This window comes from Chinchilla lanigera, unplaced genomic scaffold, assembly GCF_000276665.1.
Source record: "Chinchilla lanigera isolate Chin_1 unplaced genomic scaffold, ChiLan1.0 scaffold00041, whole genome shotgun sequence".
NCBI lineage: Eukaryota > Metazoa > Chordata > Mammalia > Rodentia > Chinchillidae > Chinchilla > Chinchilla lanigera.
The window spans coordinates 10,375,876-10,398,139 of NW_004955442.1; the positions used below are offsets into that span (position 1 = coordinate 10,375,876).

At 39.5% G+C, this 22,264-nt stretch overlaps 1 protein-coding gene across 17 annotated transcripts in view; it reads right to left on the reverse strand.

The window, feature by feature from the left end:
* Positions 1–22,264, reverse strand: part of Rbfox1 (RNA binding protein, fox-1 homolog (C. elegans) 1) — a 349,342-nt gene that overhangs the window by 30,615 nt on the left and 296,463 nt on the right. For 11 of the 17 annotated variants that reach the window (XM_005391229.2, XM_005391235.2, XM_005391238.2 and 8 more), the window contains 2 exons: positions 7,949–7,991; positions 3,143–3,207 (listed from right to left, as the gene is read on the reverse strand). In XM_005391229.2, coding sequence (XP_005391286.1) covers positions 3,143–3,207; positions 7,949–7,991 — 108 coding nt within the window. Of the gene's footprint in view, positions 1–3,142; positions 3,208–7,948; positions 7,992–13,717; positions 13,758–22,264 lie in introns of all 17 variants that reach the window. The other 6 variants (XM_013517919.1, XM_005391230.2, XM_005391236.2 and 3 more) reach the window with 2 other exon arrangements.

Below are 22,264 nucleotides of genomic sequence, written 5' to 3' on the forward strand. Positions count from 1 at the left end.
CAAATGTTTCCTAAATGCCAAGAAAAAGATGTCCACCTAGCCCCACTTATTGGTCAATAAGACTGTAAAATTACCTAGTTCAGCTCCATCTTTTTCATTTGGGAAAATCTCTGCTCACACCAGATGGTCTTCATTCTGGAGGTCAACATTCAGGGACTCTCAGGGTGCTCCAAGATAATCAGCATGTGATCATTTAACCGGAAAAATGATGGGCAGGAAGTTGCAAGGTGCCCATTACACACCTTCTGGGATGTCCTGAGGTTACTGGAGTTCAATATTTTCCAGAGGTCCCTGAATCTTTAATGTGATGAAGGCTTAATTTGTGCTGATAAAAGGTAAAATTCTACCAACTGGGAACATCAAACTTCTTTCCCTTTCAAGATGTCGAAAGAGTGAATCTCACGATTACAGGGAACGTTAGTTGCAGTTTTTCTTTTGATCAAATTGACAACCTGTGAGCATTTCCAAAACAGTCTCAAGTCCTGCTGACTTTCTTTCCTATTCTGAATGCATTTCTTTTTGTTAAGAAGTTTATCTCTTTGTCCTCCAGAGGAGAGGAACTAAGAGTCTGTTATTAGTGACACTATGCTGTGATAGCATAAAAATAATTTATCATACTCTTCCCCTGAGATAAATTGTAGATACTTGAGACCATGAGAAGGTTGTACAAGAGTATACATGTGGCGTCTTTAATATGGAGGCAAATGCTGTTGTGATAATTTCACATTTTCCCCAGAATGTGTGTATTGATAAAAGGACCTTCCTTCTCTGAGGCTGCTTAGTAAGCATAAAAGCAAGCGCCACCATAGAAAGCCTTGATAAATCAAACCAGAAATATCATTTTAGAGATTGTTTTCTGGTAATTCACCTATTACTGGATTTACCTCAATGAATAATTCCATATGTGACAAGTATCTTGCTTACAATAAAGTTAAATAGGGCCAGTAATCAATTTCCACAGCAACCAAGAAGACCTAATGTGCAAATGTCTCTAATGAACAACAAGAGGCCAATTACATGAACAAGGATATAGTTAGTTGGTTTCTTCAACTGAAGCTGTTATACTAAACTGGGAATTGCAGTTATTAAAGATTTACCAAGCCAAGAATGAGGGCATTTTTTTTTCAGTAGGATATATTTTCAATGAGAAATCTTAGTAATATTAAAACTACAGATTTTATACATATATTTGCATGTGTAGTGCTGCAAAATGAAGAAAATTTTAACTGAATTTTAGAAGAATAGATGTGGAGATTGCTAGTTCTCAAGTCAACCTGAGAATAGTGTTAAAACATTATTTTTTAGAATGTCTAGATTTATCTTATTGAAGAAGGCAATTTTGTAATTTTATAATTAACCTTTTTTCAACTTGGAGATAGATACACTTAGACTGAGAAACAAGATAAACATTCAAAGAAATAAATCCATTTAAGATTCTTATAATTATGCAGCAGGCTAACGTTACTCTGATTATAATTACATACAAAGTGGGTGTTAGAGAATTTAGCATCTAGAAATATTTTCATAAAAATAATTAAGGGTTATAGCTGAACAACGTTACAATTGAAAACGTGTGACTCTTCAGTGTGTGGAGTTTAACAGCATTAAGCCTTTTCATTTGTAGAACGATCTTGAGTGTTTCTAGACTGTTGCCATTTTTATGAGCTTTATTATCTCCATTTTCCTAATCCATTGGCAAAGTATATGGGAGATAGCAATTTATAAGAAACATTTTGCATCTTGGAAACTGATCATTGGGCAAGTTTTGTGTTTACAACTACGACTTAGCAATGGTTCGTATTCCTTTGAAGGCACCTTACAGCCTTGAGGACTTGGTATGGCTACTGATGAGAAAATAATATCCACATACAATCAGCCAGCAGATCTTAACTCTGCCTTGTCAAAGAGCCATTTGTTACAGATAGGCATGGGATGTTCCAAGTGTAGGTATTAAAGTTCAAGGATTTATCTGGCATTATTAGCTTATAGAAAACTTCTGCAGCTACAGTGGGTAACAACCCATTTTGTGAGACATGGAATGGAACTGCTGGAAAAGCACACCCCAGCAAAGTGAGAGAGAGAAATCAATCACCAGAGGCCAGGTGGGAGGAGTGCTTGCTGACACTTCCCACCCAGGAGTCAAGTCCATTGACTGCTTACCTGTCTGACCCAGCATGCCTCAGCCACACATGCAAGTTGTTATCATTATCTTATTCATGAAACATATTTTTAAATTAAAGAACTCATTACCAAAATAAGCACCCTCTATGACATTTGTGCATGCAGAGCATCTGAACATTCACATTTATGTTCTCAGAAAACAGAGCCAAGGAGTTGCATTCAATATGGAAACACACACTTTGTTTTGTCAAGGCACCTACACAAAAATAGCTATGGCTTGCTGTTTCAGGAACCAAGTCAGCTATAAAGCCTGAGGAATTAAGCCACTCCCACACAACCGTTCTGACTTTTACATTTCTCCGACACACATCTGTTCCTTCCACTGCGAGTTTTGATGTGTGGTGTGCATTGCAAATAAAAGGCGATTTATGTTTGTAGGATTGGACATTGGGCATTGCCAAAAAAGGAATAAATCTTATGAAATTCAGGTACACTTTTCATTCCTTTATTTTAAATTTTAAAATGCTTTCCTGAGTGTAAAAAGTTGTCGGCAAAGAAGGTGCTTGAAATGGAGGTAAACCTGCAGGATCATTCTATTTTTCCTTTCATGAGTAAGATCAAACCATGGTCTTACATAGAAGACCATGAGAAGGTTGTACAGGAGTATACATGTGTGTTTGGGGGGGTTCAGTGTTTGTGTGTGTATAAGTGTGAGTGTGTGTGTGTGTGTTAGAAATTTATATGGTCACAGTAATAAAGAGCTCTGAAAAGAAACTATAGAAAGATAAAACACATCCCTTCCTTTGTGTACTAGCAGAGAGGGTGAGGAGTTTGGAATGAACTAGGTTAATCATTCCTCCTGTCCTTGTGGCCTAATATACCCCTTTAGCATGGGACCTAATGTTTGGGTGCTTCCTCCCCACTAGTCATGCATCTTCAGCAAGATCACACGAGAGTGTCCTGTCCCACCAGCTAAATCAATTTTCAAGTAGTTGTCAAGCACAAGTAGGAGGACTCTTACCTGTCACTGTAGGCGGCAGCAGTGGCGGGGGTAGGCTGGGCGTAGCGGTATGCAGCATAACCACCCTAAAACACAAGGAGAAATTGGACTTAGGAATGCAGAGAAGACCAAGGCAGGGACACCAAGCAGTGAGACCACACCAAAATAGCAGTTACCCAAGTCTACCAAGCTGAAGTTGAGGTTAATAAGAGCTTAGTACACAAAGGAGAAATACAAAACAGACTGCAGAGAGAAAGGGTGGAAATCCAACCCTGCTGCACGTTAAAGGTTAGCAATCCTAAGCACATCCCAGAGGAAGAACCCGGGTGCCCTTAGAAGGAAACGTACCTAAGTGTTAACGGTAACTGTCTTGAAGTGAGGAGGGTTATAAGGGATTATTAAAAAACTCTTTATACTTTGCTGAACTTTCCAGATTTTCAAAATTGATTGTTTTACCTTCATTTACAAGATAGTAATTTAAAATTTATTTAAATGATCTTTAATTGTGTCCTTACAAAAATGATCCACTGTCTTTTATATTCATTAGAAAAATCACATAGTGCTTTGAAAGTTTCTTAGTGATTCCAGTCATTTAATGACTAATGCTATTGAAGAAGACTGTATTAGCTGTCTAAATGTTATATAATTGTTATAAATGTGGTGAATATTTTGCAAGGATTCCATCTTTTTGGCTGAAAATGTCACACTGCTTTGTGTCACACTGGTTCGGCTGTGGGATTTGTTTGGTGTACAAAATATGATAAAGCCTTCTAATTTGTAAATAAAATCATTAAGAGAGAAAAAAAATCTAGAAAGAAAAATAATTAACATTTAGTTGTTTGTACCAGTAATTGCAATTGTTCAATTAAGCAAGGAGGACAGCAAATGTGCATATTCAAAAGGAATTGTGTTCAGTGGAGCATTGATTATCAAACTGTGAAAATAACAGAGCTTCTTGCTCAACAAACCACAGCGATATGTCAACCACTGTGGAATGATCTCAGCACAATTAACAAACAGGATCCAGTTTCCTGTGATAACGCAGGGGCTATTCAGGTTTAATTAGAATATACAATCCCATCACCCTCTGAGGGAAGGATGCTTACCCTCACCATAAAGGGGCAGGTTAGGGTAGAAGACTGCGTCTGAGGGCATCTCACAACAAAATCATCAGCGCAGGAGGACCGGTGTCATGACACTTGGCTTTATATACAGAAAAAAAACTAAATAGAAAAGGAAGTAGATGAAGCAGGAATACTGTAAAAAGCATCCTTCAAGTCTAGGTAAAATGACTTTAGTAGTTTCTTCCTATCTGTCTCTAGTTATAGCTAACCTTCAGAGTGAGTGTGCATAGCAATTCAAAATAACTGGCTTATCCTTAAAGAAGTTTGTTCTTTAGATCATCCATGGTAAGGGACACATCCAATATATCCTGACAGGTAGTCACCAGTAATTTGGAGCCAATATATGTGTTTTTAGTTTCCCTTTAAAAACAATGTGAATGTTAAAAAAACGGTCTTAACCAGATACCACCTGGTGTTCCAAACACCGTGTCCTCTAATGAGGAGTAGAAAAACTCATTAAATGTGCTGGGGAGTCATCAAACCAAAGGAGTTGTCATACCAGCACTCAGCTCAAGTCACAGAATGATGGGCTGAGCAGAAATGAGGTCACCAAGTTTCTGGAGCTGTTCCTTTAATCTGTTTGCCATCGTCCTGATTTCATGATGCCAGTATGGATATTAAACTCCATGATACAAGGAGGGCTTGGAATTGACTCGCTGATCCTTAGGAGTCCTTAGTTCCAACTGGCTGAAAACTTTGAGTGCAGAAAAAGTATAGATGTGTTTTTCCTCTCTTTCCCAGAACAACTGAAAGATATTCGCTTAGGTAGTAGCACAGGTGCTGCGTAAATCATAACTGGGTAACCATATATTGGGTCCCAGCAAAGATTTCTGGCAATGTCCCACTTGCAAACCCTTTTGAGGTTTGAACTTTGCATATCTCCAACTTCAGCAGTAGTTTCAGTCAATAAAAGGTGGCAAGTCTGATGAATGAGAAGGACGTTATAGGGCAAGCAGAAAATAACTAAAAGGAACTCCAGTGATTATGAGGTTGATATTTATTGTAGGAACATCAAATGCAGGTGTGTACACTTGGTTTTTTTTCAGCACAGCAGATGAGAACTTGGGAATGACTTCCACTTGGTAGAACTGCATATGTCTCGGCCACTTTGAGACAATAAATATGTATTTCTATAAGATAGGCACAAGTGTTTGATATCCTGATATTTGTCTATATAATCTAGGACTTTGTTTACAAGTATTCTTGACTCAAGAGTCAATAAAATAGTCTGCTAAAGTCTTCAGAGAAAGTGAGATTTTTCTTTTTACCTTATTCTGTGGTCTGACAGCTATCCAGCAGACCATGAGTTTATGTTGGAAATGTCCTGAGTCTGGGCCATCCAACACCTTAGCAGACAGTCAGAAGTACATACTGCATGTATTGCATGTTTGACATGTGGGTAGTATAATTTTAACTTGAAATTTTAACTTACTTCATTTTAATTAATTTAAATTTAAGCATAACTAGCCACATGGGGCTGGTGCCTACAGTATTGGACAGTACACATCTAAGTCATTCCTGAAACATAGTAATTGGGGAAAAAAAAGAGTTAGATGGCTTCATAACTCCGCCTCTCTATATTATACTGTCTTCCTTGCTATTTTTTCTTTTGCATGAAATCCATATTAGGAGAATAACAGGGTTGTGTATTAACTCAGCGTATGTGTGCATACACTGTAAAATGATCAAAAATACAAATTGCTTTAATTTGCCTTGTAATGAGTGACTCCGATCAATTTTATTGCTCTGTATTTTTCAGCTTGCTGAGAAGAGCCAGAGTTTCTGCATGGTTCTGTGCTAATGCCTGGAAAAGGAGCTTTCTTCTATCTGAGGTCACCAAACTCTGTCGATGTTCAGCCTGGCCCTCCCACACCTTATGAAAAAATGTCATTGACAAGTAGATTTTTCCAATCACAAAACCAAAGGGAAAAGGAGAAAACAAGTAACATACTTCTATACTTCTCAATCATAAAATACACTCATGTTTTCCCACATTGCGTAGGAAATTATAATATGATTTTGTATAAAAATAAATTTTACATGGCCACTACGGAGTCTGGTGCTGCCACCAACATTGATGGGCATCAAAGAAACATACTTACACAGAATACAATGTTTCCTTTGTGAGTGAAACCTCTGGAGGTCCCTCGGGACAGTTAAAGGACTTCCACAGATGCTTTCATAAAGCATCTTCAAAATTGTGTTTGGTGGGGTATTAATGGCAGCAGGAAAAAGAAAGGAGGTTCTATGACTAAATAGGTTTGGGAAGTGCTGGGTTAAACCAAAAGAAACCTGTTTGTGGAACTTCTTAAAATAACACTGATTAAGACTGAAGATCTCTAAGGCATCTCAAAGTACTTTTTTGATGAAGATGTAAGGTTCCACATTAGAACAGACTTTTGGAAAACAGAGGTCCTAGAGGCCAAATAATAAAATTGGGAAGAGAGGAAAAGCCTTCGGGCACTGCTGGGAACATGCTCCTGGGTAGGAGTGTGACATGAAGGGGGTTTGTGTGGGCTTCCCTTTAGCATGGATGCAGAGGACAGAGCAGCAGGCTTATCTACACAGGAAGGATTCCTCCTTTCAAGAACAGCCATAAGTCTGGTCTCACTTTGTTTAAAGTGGGTGTATTAGTTTAAAGATATCTCAACTTTCTTTACTGTGGTAACATTTACAAGAAAATTTGCAGAATAAAAAACTTCAATGTAAATTATGGCTCCCTAGTTTATCAGCATTGGACACTCAGCTCCTTTCGAAATGTGACAACAGAAGTGTAGTTTTCCTGAAATGTAACCATAAATGTTGATCTCAAGAATTTTAACTACGTTGTCTTCTCCTACTCCTAGTGCCTGCCCTTTTATCATATTCATGGTTTTTTAAAAATAAAATTGGATCAGCTCTCATGACTTTAAAAAATACTGTGTTAACTGAATGAATATTGAACAAAAATGGGAGTTGCCTGTGATAGGCATGTCATGTCACAAAACTCATGTCACAAAACTCCCACTGATCACCTTCAGTTTGATATTTATCTTTCATTTTACTTGACAGTTTTAATGTTAGTGATAGATGAAATTTGGGTCCTCTCACCCAGTAACAGATGTGTTGATGTTTTTCTTTCTACAAATTCATTAATTAGGAATTGCTTCAGCATTAAAAAATAGGTGTGAAATAAATTGTTGACCAACTACAATGAAACCAGGGAGGATTGTGTTAGATATTAACTAAACAGACCTTTAACTCTCACAGTATAAGAACAGGTTTTGGATTTTCCCATTCCAATGGACTCATAGAACCTATTAAAATATGGCCCAGAAAGTTGGGTCAATGAAACCCTTTAATTCTTTTTGCTGAGTTTATACTGGTTGAGTCCAGATGCATTGAAAGCCAATAAATTAACAGTCAATCTAGACCTCCAGTTTGATACACTCATGATCTAGCAAAGCTCATGGCTATGAAGAACCAAGATCTGTCATGGAAACAGCCCTGATACTTGAAAGCAACTGTTCCCATTCTAGTCATGAACATATCAAGAAGATGACCATCTTTAATCCAGAAAAATTCACATCAAAACTGGAAAATTCAGGTAAGTCTTTCCTCCGTTTACGTTAGAGTTCCCCTTCCCAGAATCATCTTGTTAGTAAGAATTTCACAGCAAACCCACAATCAGTGATGAGTTTTTCTACCAGTTGAGATTTCATACCTGCAGCAATTTATTGCCATACACAGGCTCTTGATACACTACTCTATAAGGAAACAGAAATGTAATGTTTTCAATGCAAAATGAAATAAATAAAAGAAAATGCTTAAGTCAGACAGAAATTCCAGAGCAATTCATTTGCAAGTTTGCTTTTTTCATTCTTCACTGAGACTTGAGAGTGACCCATTAAAACTGGAGCAAAACAGGCCCTGTCAAAAATTTGTAATTACAAATCTCTGTAACTAAGATTATCAAAGAAGTCAGAGATAGGGATCAGGCTGCAACGTTTGTGTTCAGGTTATAACCTGTGTTTATTTTAAAGAAGAATAAAGGATAATTTCATGGCTTCTCACCTTTCAAAGTATACCCCAACAGTTTAACTTAACTAACTATTGAGAATTTTTCTCTTCATCTCCTGATTGGAATTCCCTGGCTTACCTGAGGATTTAATTTGGATGCATAATTATTTAGGCAGCAGAGACAACTGTAGAGCAGCAAACAGAATGCATCAACACATTTACCTGTTAATTTCAAATCAAAACACAGTAGAATTGCACTTCACAAGTTCTTGAATCTCAGTGAAGCTACTAAAGCTGTTTTTAAAATGTACTGGAAATCCTACATATGTGTATCTTTATACAGCGGAACTACTGTTAATACACATGTCCTTAACATGTCACACTTCATTCAAATTTGACACTGACGAAGCTCAGTGGAATCCTCACACGGACTGGGAAACAATTTGAAAGTTATTCACGGGTGATTTTTTCATGTAAATTCTTTGAATTTGAAAAGAATTTTCTACCAGAACAAATATCAAGGCCACCGGGTATTTTAAGGAGTTTAAGGATCTGCCCTATAGATGAGTGCACCTGTGTATGTGATTTTTTCTTAAATCATATGACTTTACTTTGTAGCTAATTTTCCTCTTTAAGGTACAATTTGAGCTCATGGGTTCTGCACAAGTCTTGTGTGGGCTTATCACCTTCTTATGGCTTATTTTACTCAGTCAAGTGCAGATATTATTTCCCAGTGGCCTGCCATCACCCTATATTTCTCATAGTCTCTTCTCCTTCTTCTTCTTTCCTTGTTTTCACTGCATTTCTCCACCTTCTCACCAACTTTAATCTGGTGTTCAATGCCTGAGTGCTGACCTCCATGGTCAGCTCTTGCAGGCATCAACTCTCAGGTCAGGGAAGATTTCCAGAAAGTTAATTTGTCTCTTTTTAGGAAAAAAATATGTTTCCTTTTCTGAGAAAATGGAGGTAATGAGATCCCCTTGTTAGTGGGCAGTAGAGAGGAGAAGATAAGGTAGTACAGACTAAAAGTTGTGCATCTTGTCTTTCACATAGCAGATGCTTCACTAGGAGTAGCGTCTTGGGAATAAAGACAGGGTTTGTGTGTGGCGTTTTCCTATTATACACCCATTCCTAAAGCTACTGTACTGTACATTCCTGAGCTCAAATATTAGTGAAATGACTCTTCTTTAAGATACATGCACAGTACAGTAACAAGGATACAGAAATAATTGTGTCCAGGTATGGTGTCAACTGGAAAACTGTCATAACAACAGTGTAAAAATGTCCTGGGATCTCATTGTGCCCTATTTGCTTGGCAATCCTAATGGCTGCATATCAGGAAGTTTGGGATGTTCTTAATAAAAGGAAATACAGTTCATATTCATACTCTGCTCCCTCCCTCCTTCCTTCCTTCCTTTCTATATGCTATTGCCCAGCTGACAGCTATCTTACCCCAGTGTATACTGATAATTTTGTCAAAGTGTTTATGAAAATTCTAATTTCCTTCTGCCTCTCTTATTATAATTTCCTTCTGCCCTTCTTTCCATTTTTAAGAGTTATCTTTTGATCAAATATCACCTTCTTTGATCTTTCCCTGAGAAGGGCACCCAACATGTGTTTTGATTAAGCTGTTAGATAACATTCATATTCCTCTCCTTGGTCAATTTCTGACCTCATGAGATCTACACCTTCACCTATGAATAGAGAAGATGGCTTTGTAAGTCAAGGAAGCTAGTTCTTGGCTTACAACTTTCACTTTATATCACCCTTACTATTAGACTATATTAGACTTCTTTGACTGTATTCTTTAACTTGAAGCAATTTCTATTAAAATGAGTTTATGTAAAGGTACACTAACAAGAACTAATGGTATTCTTGAATGTTTGGTAAGTTAGTTATAAAAATTAAACTAATGTCTTTTTAAACCAAAGTGTGATGTGCGTGCTCTGTCTGCAGGATGAAGGGACTCAGACAATGACCCTGTCCAGCTGTCTTATCTGTTGCACCTCTGATGAGGAGCCATCTGCACTGTGTCTGTGCATCTCCACTCTGACCAGCAGGGCTGGCTTTTCAACAGGACTCAGTTCCTGAAGAGGGTGGATGTTGTTTTTCTTTGCCCTGGTTTCTACCTTAGCTTCTAGCTCAGAGCATCTTTAAGATGACACCCTCTTGCAAGTTCAGGGCATTTATGATCATCTCCCCTTCTCCCCTCAATTCTTTCTTCTCTGCAAAGTTTTAAGAAAGAGATCAGTCTCAGTATGAGGCTACAGCTTGTCCTTTGCAGGAACCATGTTGGTCTTTCAATCTTACATACTCCTCAGAACTAAGAGATGCCTGGGGTGGGGGTCCACCAGCAGGTAGAGGTGGGTGGAACCACCCAGCAATGGCATGAACTGAAGACTTGGAGAACAAAGGCAAAAGGAGGGATGGAGCAGAGAATGTGGACGGGAGCAGTCCTTTCCCAGTCCTATTGCTGCGGTGGTGTTGTTATCATGTTGGCCTGATAGACTGCCAGGGTGGAGGATGATCTGAGCAGCAAGAACCTGACAGTAGCTTCCCTTGTCTAGCTTAGAAGGAGCCAAAGCCAGAGTCTTATCACTCTTTTCAATACCATTAAAAGCAAGAGGCTTAAATCTGTAAGAGGTGACTGATTTCTCTAAACACATCCCAGGACCTCTCATAATTGCCCTAAACCTATTTATCATGCACTGTTTCTAATGAGATTGAAAGAATAAGCCAGGCACTTTCTTTAAGAAAAACAACATAACATGATTTTTAAGGAATCTCTTTAACCAAATCTATTTTTAAAATTGAGCTCTGGAGACATTTCTATCCACAAAACTTCCTATTATTTCAAGAGAGGCAGTGGGGGTAATCACTTAAATGTGTACATTCAAGATTCGAATACACTCCTACCTAGGATGAATCTTGCTCCATAAATTCAAGAGTAAGGGAAATATTTCTATTCTTTCTTCCTGTAAAATGAATACAAGTTTATCTTTGAGCTTATTTGCTGAAAAGTGGGCAGTTTAGTGGTCCAGACAACTACCATACTCCAAACCCACATCCTGGCAGCAAGATGCTAAAGCCATTAACTCACACAGAGCAAGATGCTGGGGAAGGTTCCAGAAGATTCTGGTGAGCTCCTTGGGGACAGGACAAAATGTGCCGGGCAAGCAAAAGTTTAATATCTCAGTAAGTTTTTCTGTCTCCTGACTGCATATTTAGAATAGCCCTCTGAAAAAAATCTTAATGTCTTTATAATATGAACAGTGGAAAATGATATAAAATTGTTTTGGCTGATAAGGTTGGCTTGAAAAATAAGGAGAGGAACAGTCTTCAAGTCCCAGGCCTTAGGCCAAGCTGGACTTGAAGAAATGTCCCTGTAGATATACCTTACCCAGATCCCTGGGGGTACTGCAGCACTTGGCCCAGGGTTTGCTCAAATCAGATTAACCTGTGGGAAAGCAAAAGCTCCTAAAGGTGCTCAAAGGACAAAAGGACATTCAGGTCACTTCCCTCTTACTGTGGAGGCTGGCACATCCCTCACTTCCAAGTCCATCTTTGTTCTGTACCTGTCTTCCTCTGCGGGTTTTCGGATGTCCCTGTCTCCTGACCCAGTGGATACCCACATCCGGGGCCAAGTATTCTGACAGCGCCATTCTGTGTATGTGAATGTGTGTGTGTGTGTGTGTGTGTGTGTGTGTGTGTGTGTGTGTCTGTGTGTGTGTGTCTGTGTGTACTCCCCACAGTCCCTGCCTTCAGTCGGCTTCTACTTCCTGTTATACCAGAATCTGTGAGGCAAGGAAAAGATACTAATTTGAAATATGAGTAGGAAAGCACAAATCAATCAATCATTATTTTACTATACAAAGAAACAGAGGCACAGTGAGGTGGCTACTCAATAATTGACAGCTAAATTATAAGGTTTTTATTTCTGTTTTTACCTAGACTCAGGAATATCCACTTCCTACCTTCCCCTTGGCAGGTGTTGATGAAGGTAATTTTCTTTCCAGCAGATCTTTTATTTTCTCATTCCTTGTCTATACCTTTCCATTTCTCAAGTTCAAAAATATAATAATACTAAAGCTCTACACTTGATTATGCCAACTATCATCCTAGCTTCTGTATTTGCACAATTTACTCTAGGCTATGTGGAGGCTGCAGACATGGACTGAAGTTTGTGTCCATCGAACACCCAGGGATAAGGACAGGCTCCAAGCTGTCCTTCCTCACTTCCCTCCCTATTCAGAATGGCATGAACTGAAGACTGGAGAAACAAGTTGTGAGGGGGAGCAGCTTAAGTTTGACAAAAAGACAAATTGGTTGCTCCTTGGGTGAAGAATGTGTAGTTCACTCATTTTCTTATAGGAAAAAAGAAATCTTCACAGATGACAGTAAATATACTGCATACAATAATAATAGCACTCTACTAAGTCCATTATTGATGGAGATTAATGCTATGTCTCGAAATTGTGGTGATTTAAATTCAAAAGAAATAAATTAAATAACTGATGTCACTCTCATTTTCTAGTAAATGGCATCAATTTGATCAGAAATACTGTTTTAGTTTTCTTTGTTATCTACTCTGTAAAACAACAAATATGATTTCACTGGCTTATTTGAGGTCATTAGTAATAAAAAAATTACATGACTTTGAAAATACCTGCCAATGCTGTCCATTTATTTTAAATTGTATTCATCTAGAATTTTTGTAACATTAATGCCTGTATCATAATGTGGGAAAGTAAATACATCCAGATCAACACAGGCAAGCTTAATAATGTAGGCAAGTCTTAATGATAAAGAATATCCTGTTTTTTTTTTTTTACCAAGGAGAAAATGTTTAATAAAATGGAACCAGTTAGCAAACAAATCTAAGTCAGGTAACTCCTTTTGGGGAAATGGAAAGAATAGAAGATTAAAAAATAAGGGTTTAGTGCTCCATCTACATACATTTTATTGGGGGAATGAGGAAATGTTTCTTTCTAAAATTACCCATATTCAGAGAGAAAGAGATTCTTCCTAGAACTATTGTGATAAATAAATAATTATGAGGAGAGCATCAAAAATATTAGCCATGAAAATATCTTTTAACCCACTGCAGCTGACAACTGCAGCTGTTGTAAATATTGTATCACAAACATGCAGACCATATTAAAAACTTTAGAGGCAATTTTTTTGGGGATAGGGTCTTTATCACCACCGTTTTTTGGAGGGAGGCTGGTTATATTTATCCCTGGTGTGGTTACATTTATTCTGGAGTTGATCTTAAGAAGTTAATTCCCCTCAAATAGCAAAAGTGAACCTCCCATATGCTTGGGAGCCAAAATCCTTCCATGTCCACTGGATTATTTCCTACATACCCAGAAGAAGAAATCTGACCACACTGCATAGAGAAATTCACAGCAAACTTGTAAAATGAATGACTCTGGGAGGTAACAAGACAGCATGCACGTTAATGAATACTTACATAAATGTCTGCACCATAAAATCCATCCTGGTAAACAACACTGCAGGGTGCACACACAAAGAGAAACATCCATATTAGTGCGTTTCCCCATGCAGACACGCCAACCCTGCAGGGCCAGGTTAGTCTGGGCGCAAGGTCCGAGACACAGGGACCCAGGAGAGTTCTCACACCAATTAAGGAGGTTGGAGACAACAGCAGTCCATCAAACCAGGAAAATGAGGCTGGGGTTCAGGGTTGCCCCAGAATCAGGACATTCTGCTGGGTAACAATTGTTCCCCTCCTGGGAGGGGCTGAAGAAATGCACAACTTTGAAATGCAAGGAAGATTAAAATGTATCTCCAGCAGCTTAGATGGACAGGAGCATCTTAAAAAGATCACAGTTTGCAGTGAAACCACAGAGCTCCCCCAACCAAAACACAAAGCATCTGTTTAAAAATAGGTTTGGGAGGGGAGAGACAGAGAGTTTAGCATTTTCAATATGGGCTAGAGTTGAATGGCTTTAGCGTAGCTGGGCATCCCAGATGTTATTTTGTGCTGTAGTCTTATAATATTTAGTAATTCTATGAACCACTCTTTTGTGGTACATGTAGGAGAACATGTTATTTTATATATATATATATATATATATATATATATATATATGCATGTGTGTGTGAAAAATATATATGGATGTATATGCAAGTGTATATTGTGTATCTGTGCATTAGTACGCACACAAGTGTAGGAATGCATATGTATACTTGTCTATAGTATATGCTGTGTATAAATGCATTTACATGTGTATGAACATTTCTATATGAGTACATGTGTGTGATACATGTACATATGTGTGCAGGTGCATACTTGTTCATATAATTATACTCACACTAAGCAAAGCTCTGCTTCATGACAGCAAAATCCCATCCTCACACCGGGTCTCTACTCACTGCCCATATAGTAGATCATCCCAGAAAGACATTATTTCCATGAGGCGGGGGAGGGACTTTTCCAGAAGGGTCTTAGAGCCATTACTTTAAGTAAAACATCCAGGAAAAGCAGCTCACAGCTATGGGATCATGGAACTGACTTAAATTTCCTAAGCATGAAAAGTACACCGCACAATTTACAGGCTTTTGTGGGGATCACCAAATAATCTTTAGAATAAAAATGTGCATGTTTTCCAATGGGTGGTAGTTATCACGAATAGCCTTCCCTAATATGTTTCTGTGAAGTTTCTAGAAGATTTATGATTCTGGCAAAGGCCCAGTGAGTCCCATTGTTGAGTAACACTGGGCTTTGATACCAAATGATTCAACAGCAGGGTGAACCACATGTAAGCCAAGCACCACGAGCCGAGGGAGGGCCCTTTACAACACACGCACACATGCACACTGCAGTGACGCTGGCTTGCTGAAGAACACTGTAGTGTGTGCTTCTCAGAGCTGTTTGGACATGACTGACTAAACTCCAAGTATCATTATCCTTAAAGTGTGGCAGGGATTTCACACGCTGAGGAGGCTGGTAAGAAGAGCGTTCAGCCATTGTTTGTTTTTGATCCAGGAGGGCTACAGTTCACAAGAGTACTTGTCAACCATAAGATGCTGAAGTGTGCAGTGTCCTGAGCTATGTTTTGAATTCCCTTTCAACATTTCGAACAGAAAAAGGTAAGGTCTGCCGGGGGTCAGAAGGCAGGGTCAGTTTCTGCCAATAGGAACTGAAACCGATCTCATGTGACAGGCAAGCAATAAATATTTACTTTGGGCCCCCAACCACAGAACTGATAGTTCAGCCACGTCGAGATAGCTTCTGCCCCATTCTTTCATGCTGCTGTGCCTTGCCCATGCAATCCCTGGTGCTGTCAGTTACTTTTCTCCCAGGAACCTCATCCTAAAGCAGACAGATCCCCATTCAAGGGCCGAGGAAAAACACCTGGGCATTTGGGTCAAATTTCAGCTTCCCCGATCAATAGCTCTGTGCTTGAGACCAGTTACTGAGTTTCCTTCACTCATTTACTGTGAAATAGGAGAAAAGGTAAGTGCCCATGTCAAGGTACAGGTGTATACTTTGTGTATAGGATTTGGTGAGATAATACTTGCAACGTGTGAAGCAACCCACTTTAGCATTGTAGCCCTAAATGTCACCTTCTTTGTGACAACACCTGTCTGAAGCTGTTATTTCTCCAATCCACGAACACCAATGTCAGTTTTTGGACCCATCAATTTTCACCTTAAATTAAAAGATTTTATGCATATTCCTCATTTTTCATAAAAAGTGACACCCAATGCCTTACTCAACCTTTTATCTCACTTGATGCCTGACATATTATATGAAAAAGACACACAATAACTATCTGGTGACTGAATAGTTCTCATAGTTTTCAGGAGAAGTTGAACATCTGGAGGTGGCAGAAGGTGACAAAGAGTCAGTTCTTGAAGCTGGGTGAAGTGGTGCATACCTATAATCCTAGCTACTAGGGAGACAGGAGGACTACAAATTTGAGCCTAGCCTGGACAACCTAGGGAGAACCTGTCTTAAAATACAAAGGACTAGGGATGTAGCTCATGATAGAACACCTCAGTTAATATGTGCGAGACCCCTGCTTCAATCTCCAGTACTTTCACCCCCCCCAAAGGGACAGTCATTTCCTTGTCATCTCCAGGCAGAACCCAACAATGGATAAGGGAAGAGGAAAGAAACTTCAGTCTTTGGTTCAATTTTCAGCACCAGTGGCTGTTGTCACTGGGGGAGGGCAGAAGGAGTAAGAATCAAACACTGAGCCCTGAGTTAGGGGACATATACAAGAGAATAGATGGGAAGAAATCCAGGTGTGAATGAACATAGCTTTAAACAAGTACTACTATGTGTTTTGTTTTTTTGTTTTTTGTTTTTTGTTTTTTTGTCTTTTTGAGACAAGGTCTCGCTATACAGTTCAGGCTGGCCTTGAGCTCACTTTGTAGCCCAGACTGGTCTCGAATTCACAACGATCCTCCTGCCTCAGCCTCCCCAGTGCTGGGATTACAGGCGTACACCACCATGCCTGGCACTATATATGTTTAAACATGGGAGACAGTGCCTCTCTCTAAATGTTGGTAGCCAATGCTCAGTCAGTCTCAGTAGCCAATGCTCACTCAGTCTTCCTCTGCTTGAGAAAAGTCAAACCTGGGTCTTGGGTGCTCTTCTCTTGGGCACAAAGTAGGGCTGAGGTGTGGAGCTACCTGAGTGGCCAAGGTTGATCTCTCACTGGGAAATTGGTACGTCTTTCCTCTAGGCCCGTCCTGTGTCTCCAATCAAGCCTAGCTGTAACAACTTCCAGAAGTGGAAAAGATCACACCCTGATGTTTACCTCTGAGAAGCCTTTGCCCAGTGGGAAACCTGGTCTCCAGGCTGTACTCTCCATCATGGGCCATAAAATTACTGTGGGGTTCTCATCTTCCAAATTTATGAGACACCGAGCCAAAGAGAAACTGTGATTTAGCTCCCTCACTTTGATGAGATCATACAAACTGAATATGAGTCCCATCTCTCTGCGATTGAAAGGTTGGCATTCTACTCCCCACTGCGCCCAGCACAGAGAATGAGCCTTCCTCCTCCCCACGGAACCTGCCTGTGGAGCTCACAGGAGGTGCAGCGCAGTCACAAAGGCATGTGCATACATGTAAACTTACAGCTATAATATTTGCTGCAGAAGAGTAGAGCAGAGGCGCCCCAGATGAGGGACAGCAGGCAGGGACAACAACAGAGAAGAGGAAGGTTGAACTAGTAGCAGAAATCTCAAAGCCTTAGCTGAGAAGGGAGGGAGGAGGAGCAGGCTGGGCATAAGAACAGCTGGTATATGTTTCACTGGCTGTAAGGTGTCTGGCTCCTGGGAGGCCCTGGAGGATGGGCTTCATTTCTAGCTCTAGGTTCCTCAGAAACGCACCAGAATGTGATGGCTTTGCAGAGAAATCAGAATTCTAACTGCTGTTATAAACCACAACAGGGAGAGAGTTGCTGTTATAAACCACAACTGCTCCTTTTCACCAGGTAAAACACACGGTCGTGTTTGAGAGAAATGAGTGTGAATGATCTACCTTCATGATAACTGTGGCAAATGTGGAGCCAATTTGCTCCTCAGTAGAGTAAAAGGAAGTCACTTAATGGGGCTAAGTGTTTTACTGAGATGCTGTATGCTTTTCCTGTTACTAGTCACAGCACAATCTCCATTGCCATGACTGTTCATATTTACAGAATGATTGTCATAGTCAGTCTCTGGTAAAAGCACTCTGCATACAGGATCCAACAATGTACCATGTTGTGGATAACACTATCATCACCTCTTCAGACATACGGAGTGAAATGAAGAGAGCTAGTGTTGACTTAGCTGGGATCCTAGCCCCAGTCCTTGGGCCCCACATCTCACACTCTTAACTACATGGCAGGCAGTGGTGGTCAAATTGGAATGTGCATCAGAATCACCTGGAGGACTTATTGAAACATGGATGGCTGGGCACCAGGCCCAGTCCAGAGGTTCTGATTCACAAGATCTGGATGCAGAGAGGGGTTCTAAGGATTTGCATTTCTAATAAGGAACAGGTGACATCGATGTTGCTGTTGGTTCAATGACTAAAACAACACTGCTATATGGGACATAACCCCAAAATGTTATTTTATACTTCGTACAAAACTAAAGGCCAGTCTCCTAAATGCCATTCTAAAGGTGTTGCTGGGTATGGGAAAGCTCTTACACAAAGTCTCATGCTAATTTCCAAGAATGCATCCAAATACTTTTTTTTAAAGTTTCATCAAACAGGTATACTTAAAATATCGGATACATAGTAAAAGGACAAAGGTCTTTGTCTAGGATGCAGCTACAGAGAGACTACAGCTCAGTCAGAGGAGAAGGGAGTTGCTGCCATGCATCAAACAAGTTAGGTCCTATTTTAATGCAGAGATGGTGCGTCTAGCCATGCAAAGGTAATTGTGTTGCCTGTCAATCACTTCGGGATTGTGATATGCTTTTGCAAGAACCTAATGCAAATGCACATCTCATTTTCTCAGAAAAGTAATAGCAGCAGTTAAACATTTGGATGAATGCAGGGAGAGAATGATTGCACCATGGCAAATGAGTTTACTTTCAAAAAAGAAAAAGGAAAGAATGAAGGTATACTATATCCCAAACTATACAATCTGTCTTTGTCATATAATATGTTATCAACCACAAATATATTTTTGTAGGAAAGGCTGTTTAAGACTTCTCTACCCTACTGCCCCTTCCAACTAGTAAATAAATTTTTGAGTGTGTTTAAATATAGCCGGGTTTAAATGGATATCAGGTGGATTCATGTACTCACTGGTACACATATATTTATATAGGATTGTGCATGTTTGTACACAGATATTTTCCTCTAGGAAAATACATATTTTTAACTAGGCTATTAAAGGCATCTGTGAAAACTATCTCCCTTTCTCAAAAAGAGCTTTAATAATTAGTTGGTGTTTTTAATAAATTTACTGAGGAGAATTTTTGGTTATATATTAAAGCTAGCAGGTGGGCATGGTGGTACATCCAAGCACTTTGGGAGGCTGAGGCAGGAGATTTTCAAATTCAAATCCAGCCTGGGAAATTAAGGGAGACATTGTCTTTAAAAAAAAAAAAAGAAGAAGAAGAAGAAGAAAAACAAAGAAAGAAAAGGAAAAAGGGGCTAGGAATGTGACTCAGTGAGAAAGCCCTGGGTGCTATCCCTAGTTAAAAACAAAACAAAAAATGGGCTAAAAACTTGAGTAAGAAATTATGCCACCCCACCCCCCCCCAAAAAAAACTGGACAGAATTTTGGGAAGTATTATGAGAATGGGATAATTAACCTTAAACTTTAGCATTTAGATTAAATGAAAAAAAATTTCCTAAGTTTACATAATACAGGTTGAAGATTAGACATTTAGAAAATACAAACAGAAAATATGGCTGGCATACACAGAGTAATACTCCCACATTGTCTTAGAGATTGGTGTCAGAGGCTTTTTATTTGTTTTGGGGAGAGGTTTTTTTGGGTACTGATTGAACTCAGGACCTTGTGCTTGACAGGCAGGGGCTGTGCAGAGGCTTTTTAGAATCTAGTCTGAGAACTAGTATGAAAACTTTCCCAAAGAATCTATTTGTGGGTGTCATTCTTGCACTGGGCAAATGTAAGTAGTTTTCTCTTGGGATTCTACCAGATCTTTCTTACGCACAAAGTGACACAGAGTATCCTCAAAAATTCCTATCATTTTATTTTGAAGACATGTATCATTTGCATTGCTTTTCTGTTGCTTTGATTTTGTCTTCATTGTTGTTTTGTTAGTTTCTTTTTTAATCTTTAAAATAAAAAAATACTTTGCAAAGACCTCTGCAAAGTTATATGTGTGTAGAACTGTCACAATTAATTACCTATGAAAGTGCAAAATATCTTACTGAAAGATACCCTAATGTTGGGTGCTTAGAGTTAAAAAGAGCATCTTTCGCGACACTTCATTAGAGCACATTCCCATGCACTAAGCATGGTATATGGTAGGCACTTGATACAAAGCTATGTAATAATTAAGAGCAGGAACTTGGTCTAATCTCCTGGACTTGCTCTGGGAGGTGGCTCAGGCCAAGCGGTTTCTTTCTGATGTCATATACTGCTGAAGTGTCTTCAATGCTTCTACCTCCACCTGGACCTACTGGTTAGCAGCCTCCATACAATTTCCTTTTAATGGTGGTTATTAAAAGGCTGTTTTTCCCCAGAGGAGTCCTAGGAAGATACAACAAACATTGAGACTTCTCCATAAACCTGAGTCTAGGACCAAATGCACAGAGAAGCATGGAAAACCTTGTCCATTCGATTCTTTCAGATTGTTTGCTAGTTGAAACCTTATTTATAATGTATATAATGTATAAACAAGGACTGGGGATATAGCTCAGTGGCACAGCGCCTGCCTGACAAGCACAAGGTCTTGAGTTCAGTTTCTAGTACAAAAAAATTATAAACAATTGAAATCTCTCTATCTAAAACATGTCTGTGGCTTAGGAGTCATGGAGATTGGTAAATAGTAGGTATCCCCCGAAAAAGGTAGATAATCCATGGAGGGACAAACATAGGGTCTGCTTTGTGTGTTCAACACAAGCAATAGGAAACACTGAGAAGGAATGGGTGCTGCTCATAAAAATGTCAATAATTACATCAGCTTCAACAAGACAGCTGCAGTTCACTAAACACACTTCAGGGCACGGGGTTTACTAAGTTGTAACTGTATGTTGACTTTCCTATGTCACCAACTATCAGCCCTATGGGGTAGGCGTCCACAGAGGTTAAGGAAATGGTGTCCACAGAGGTTAAGCTATCCAAGGCCTTTGCAAGTGTCTTTCAAGGACTGTTAAAAATCCTGTAGACACTGCTTCCTAGCTCAACACGAGTTCCGTTTAGCCAACACTGGCTGACTAGGTCTAGGGTTTTTTCACTTGTCGCTATGATCCCTCTCTGACCCCTTGCAAAGTCTCTGCCTCAGGAACAATGATCACATCCTGATGTCCCAAGAATTTTCTATTTAGGGGTGTAACACACAATAGAATAGGATCTCTTTTTAACCTATGTTCTTTACCTGCTGGGAGGGCAGGGGATAGATGAAAATAAGGCCATCCTTAGTGAATTTGGTGTGTGACTATTGTGATGATGGATACTGCCAAGGCTTATCCAAAGCTCCAAAAAGATAGCCATGGGGTTCTGCGGAATATGATTTTTAAATCTCCCCGAGGAAGAAAAATATTGAAGCCACACTTGGATCTAGGATACATGGCATATTTTTGGCTGGAGTTTAAGTAACAACCTAGCTTCCTCTGGATACTTCACAAAGAATAGGTTGGCAGATATGTCTTTAATGGGTGACGATAAGAAAAATAAATTCTTCTTTAATAATTGTGGTTTGCTAGATGATGTCTTTCCAAAAGATAGTGATTGCTGGGTGTGGGGTAGCATTCCTGGGCAAGGCTTTATCTTAGCAATTTTGGAAGCAGTTGCCTTTGACCATATCCCTTCTTTACTTTTGGCATATCTGGTATAAAATCCCACTGTGATAAGGACCCTTCCTTGGTGCTCACATCCTACAGTATCACCTATCACATTTTAAAAAAATTATTAGCATATATTTTCTTCCTGGCCCAGCCAGAAAAAATTCCATTGGTCTCTTTATTTTTTTTAAATTTTTGGTGCCAGGAATCGAACTCATGACCTTGTGCTTGCTAGGTGGGTGCTTGTGTCACTGAACTATATCCCTGGCCCAGGTCTCTTTATCTTTGGTGCACAGCAGAGCTCAAAACATGACAGGTATGGAGTGTGGGATTGTCAGCTGAACTGGGCTGCATTAAAGATGTAAGTGAAACATGCAAATGTTCCTCCGAAGGAATGGACATCCACACAATCTCTAGACCGGCTGAATTTTCTTCTTTTGGGCCACCAACTTGTTTTTGTAGACTTTTGCAGACAAGGGTTCCCCCCGCAACACAAGTCCTTCTGCCCCTCCTCCTAGTAGTCTGTCGAGAATTCTATCATGTCAGTATCATGTGAGATTCCACC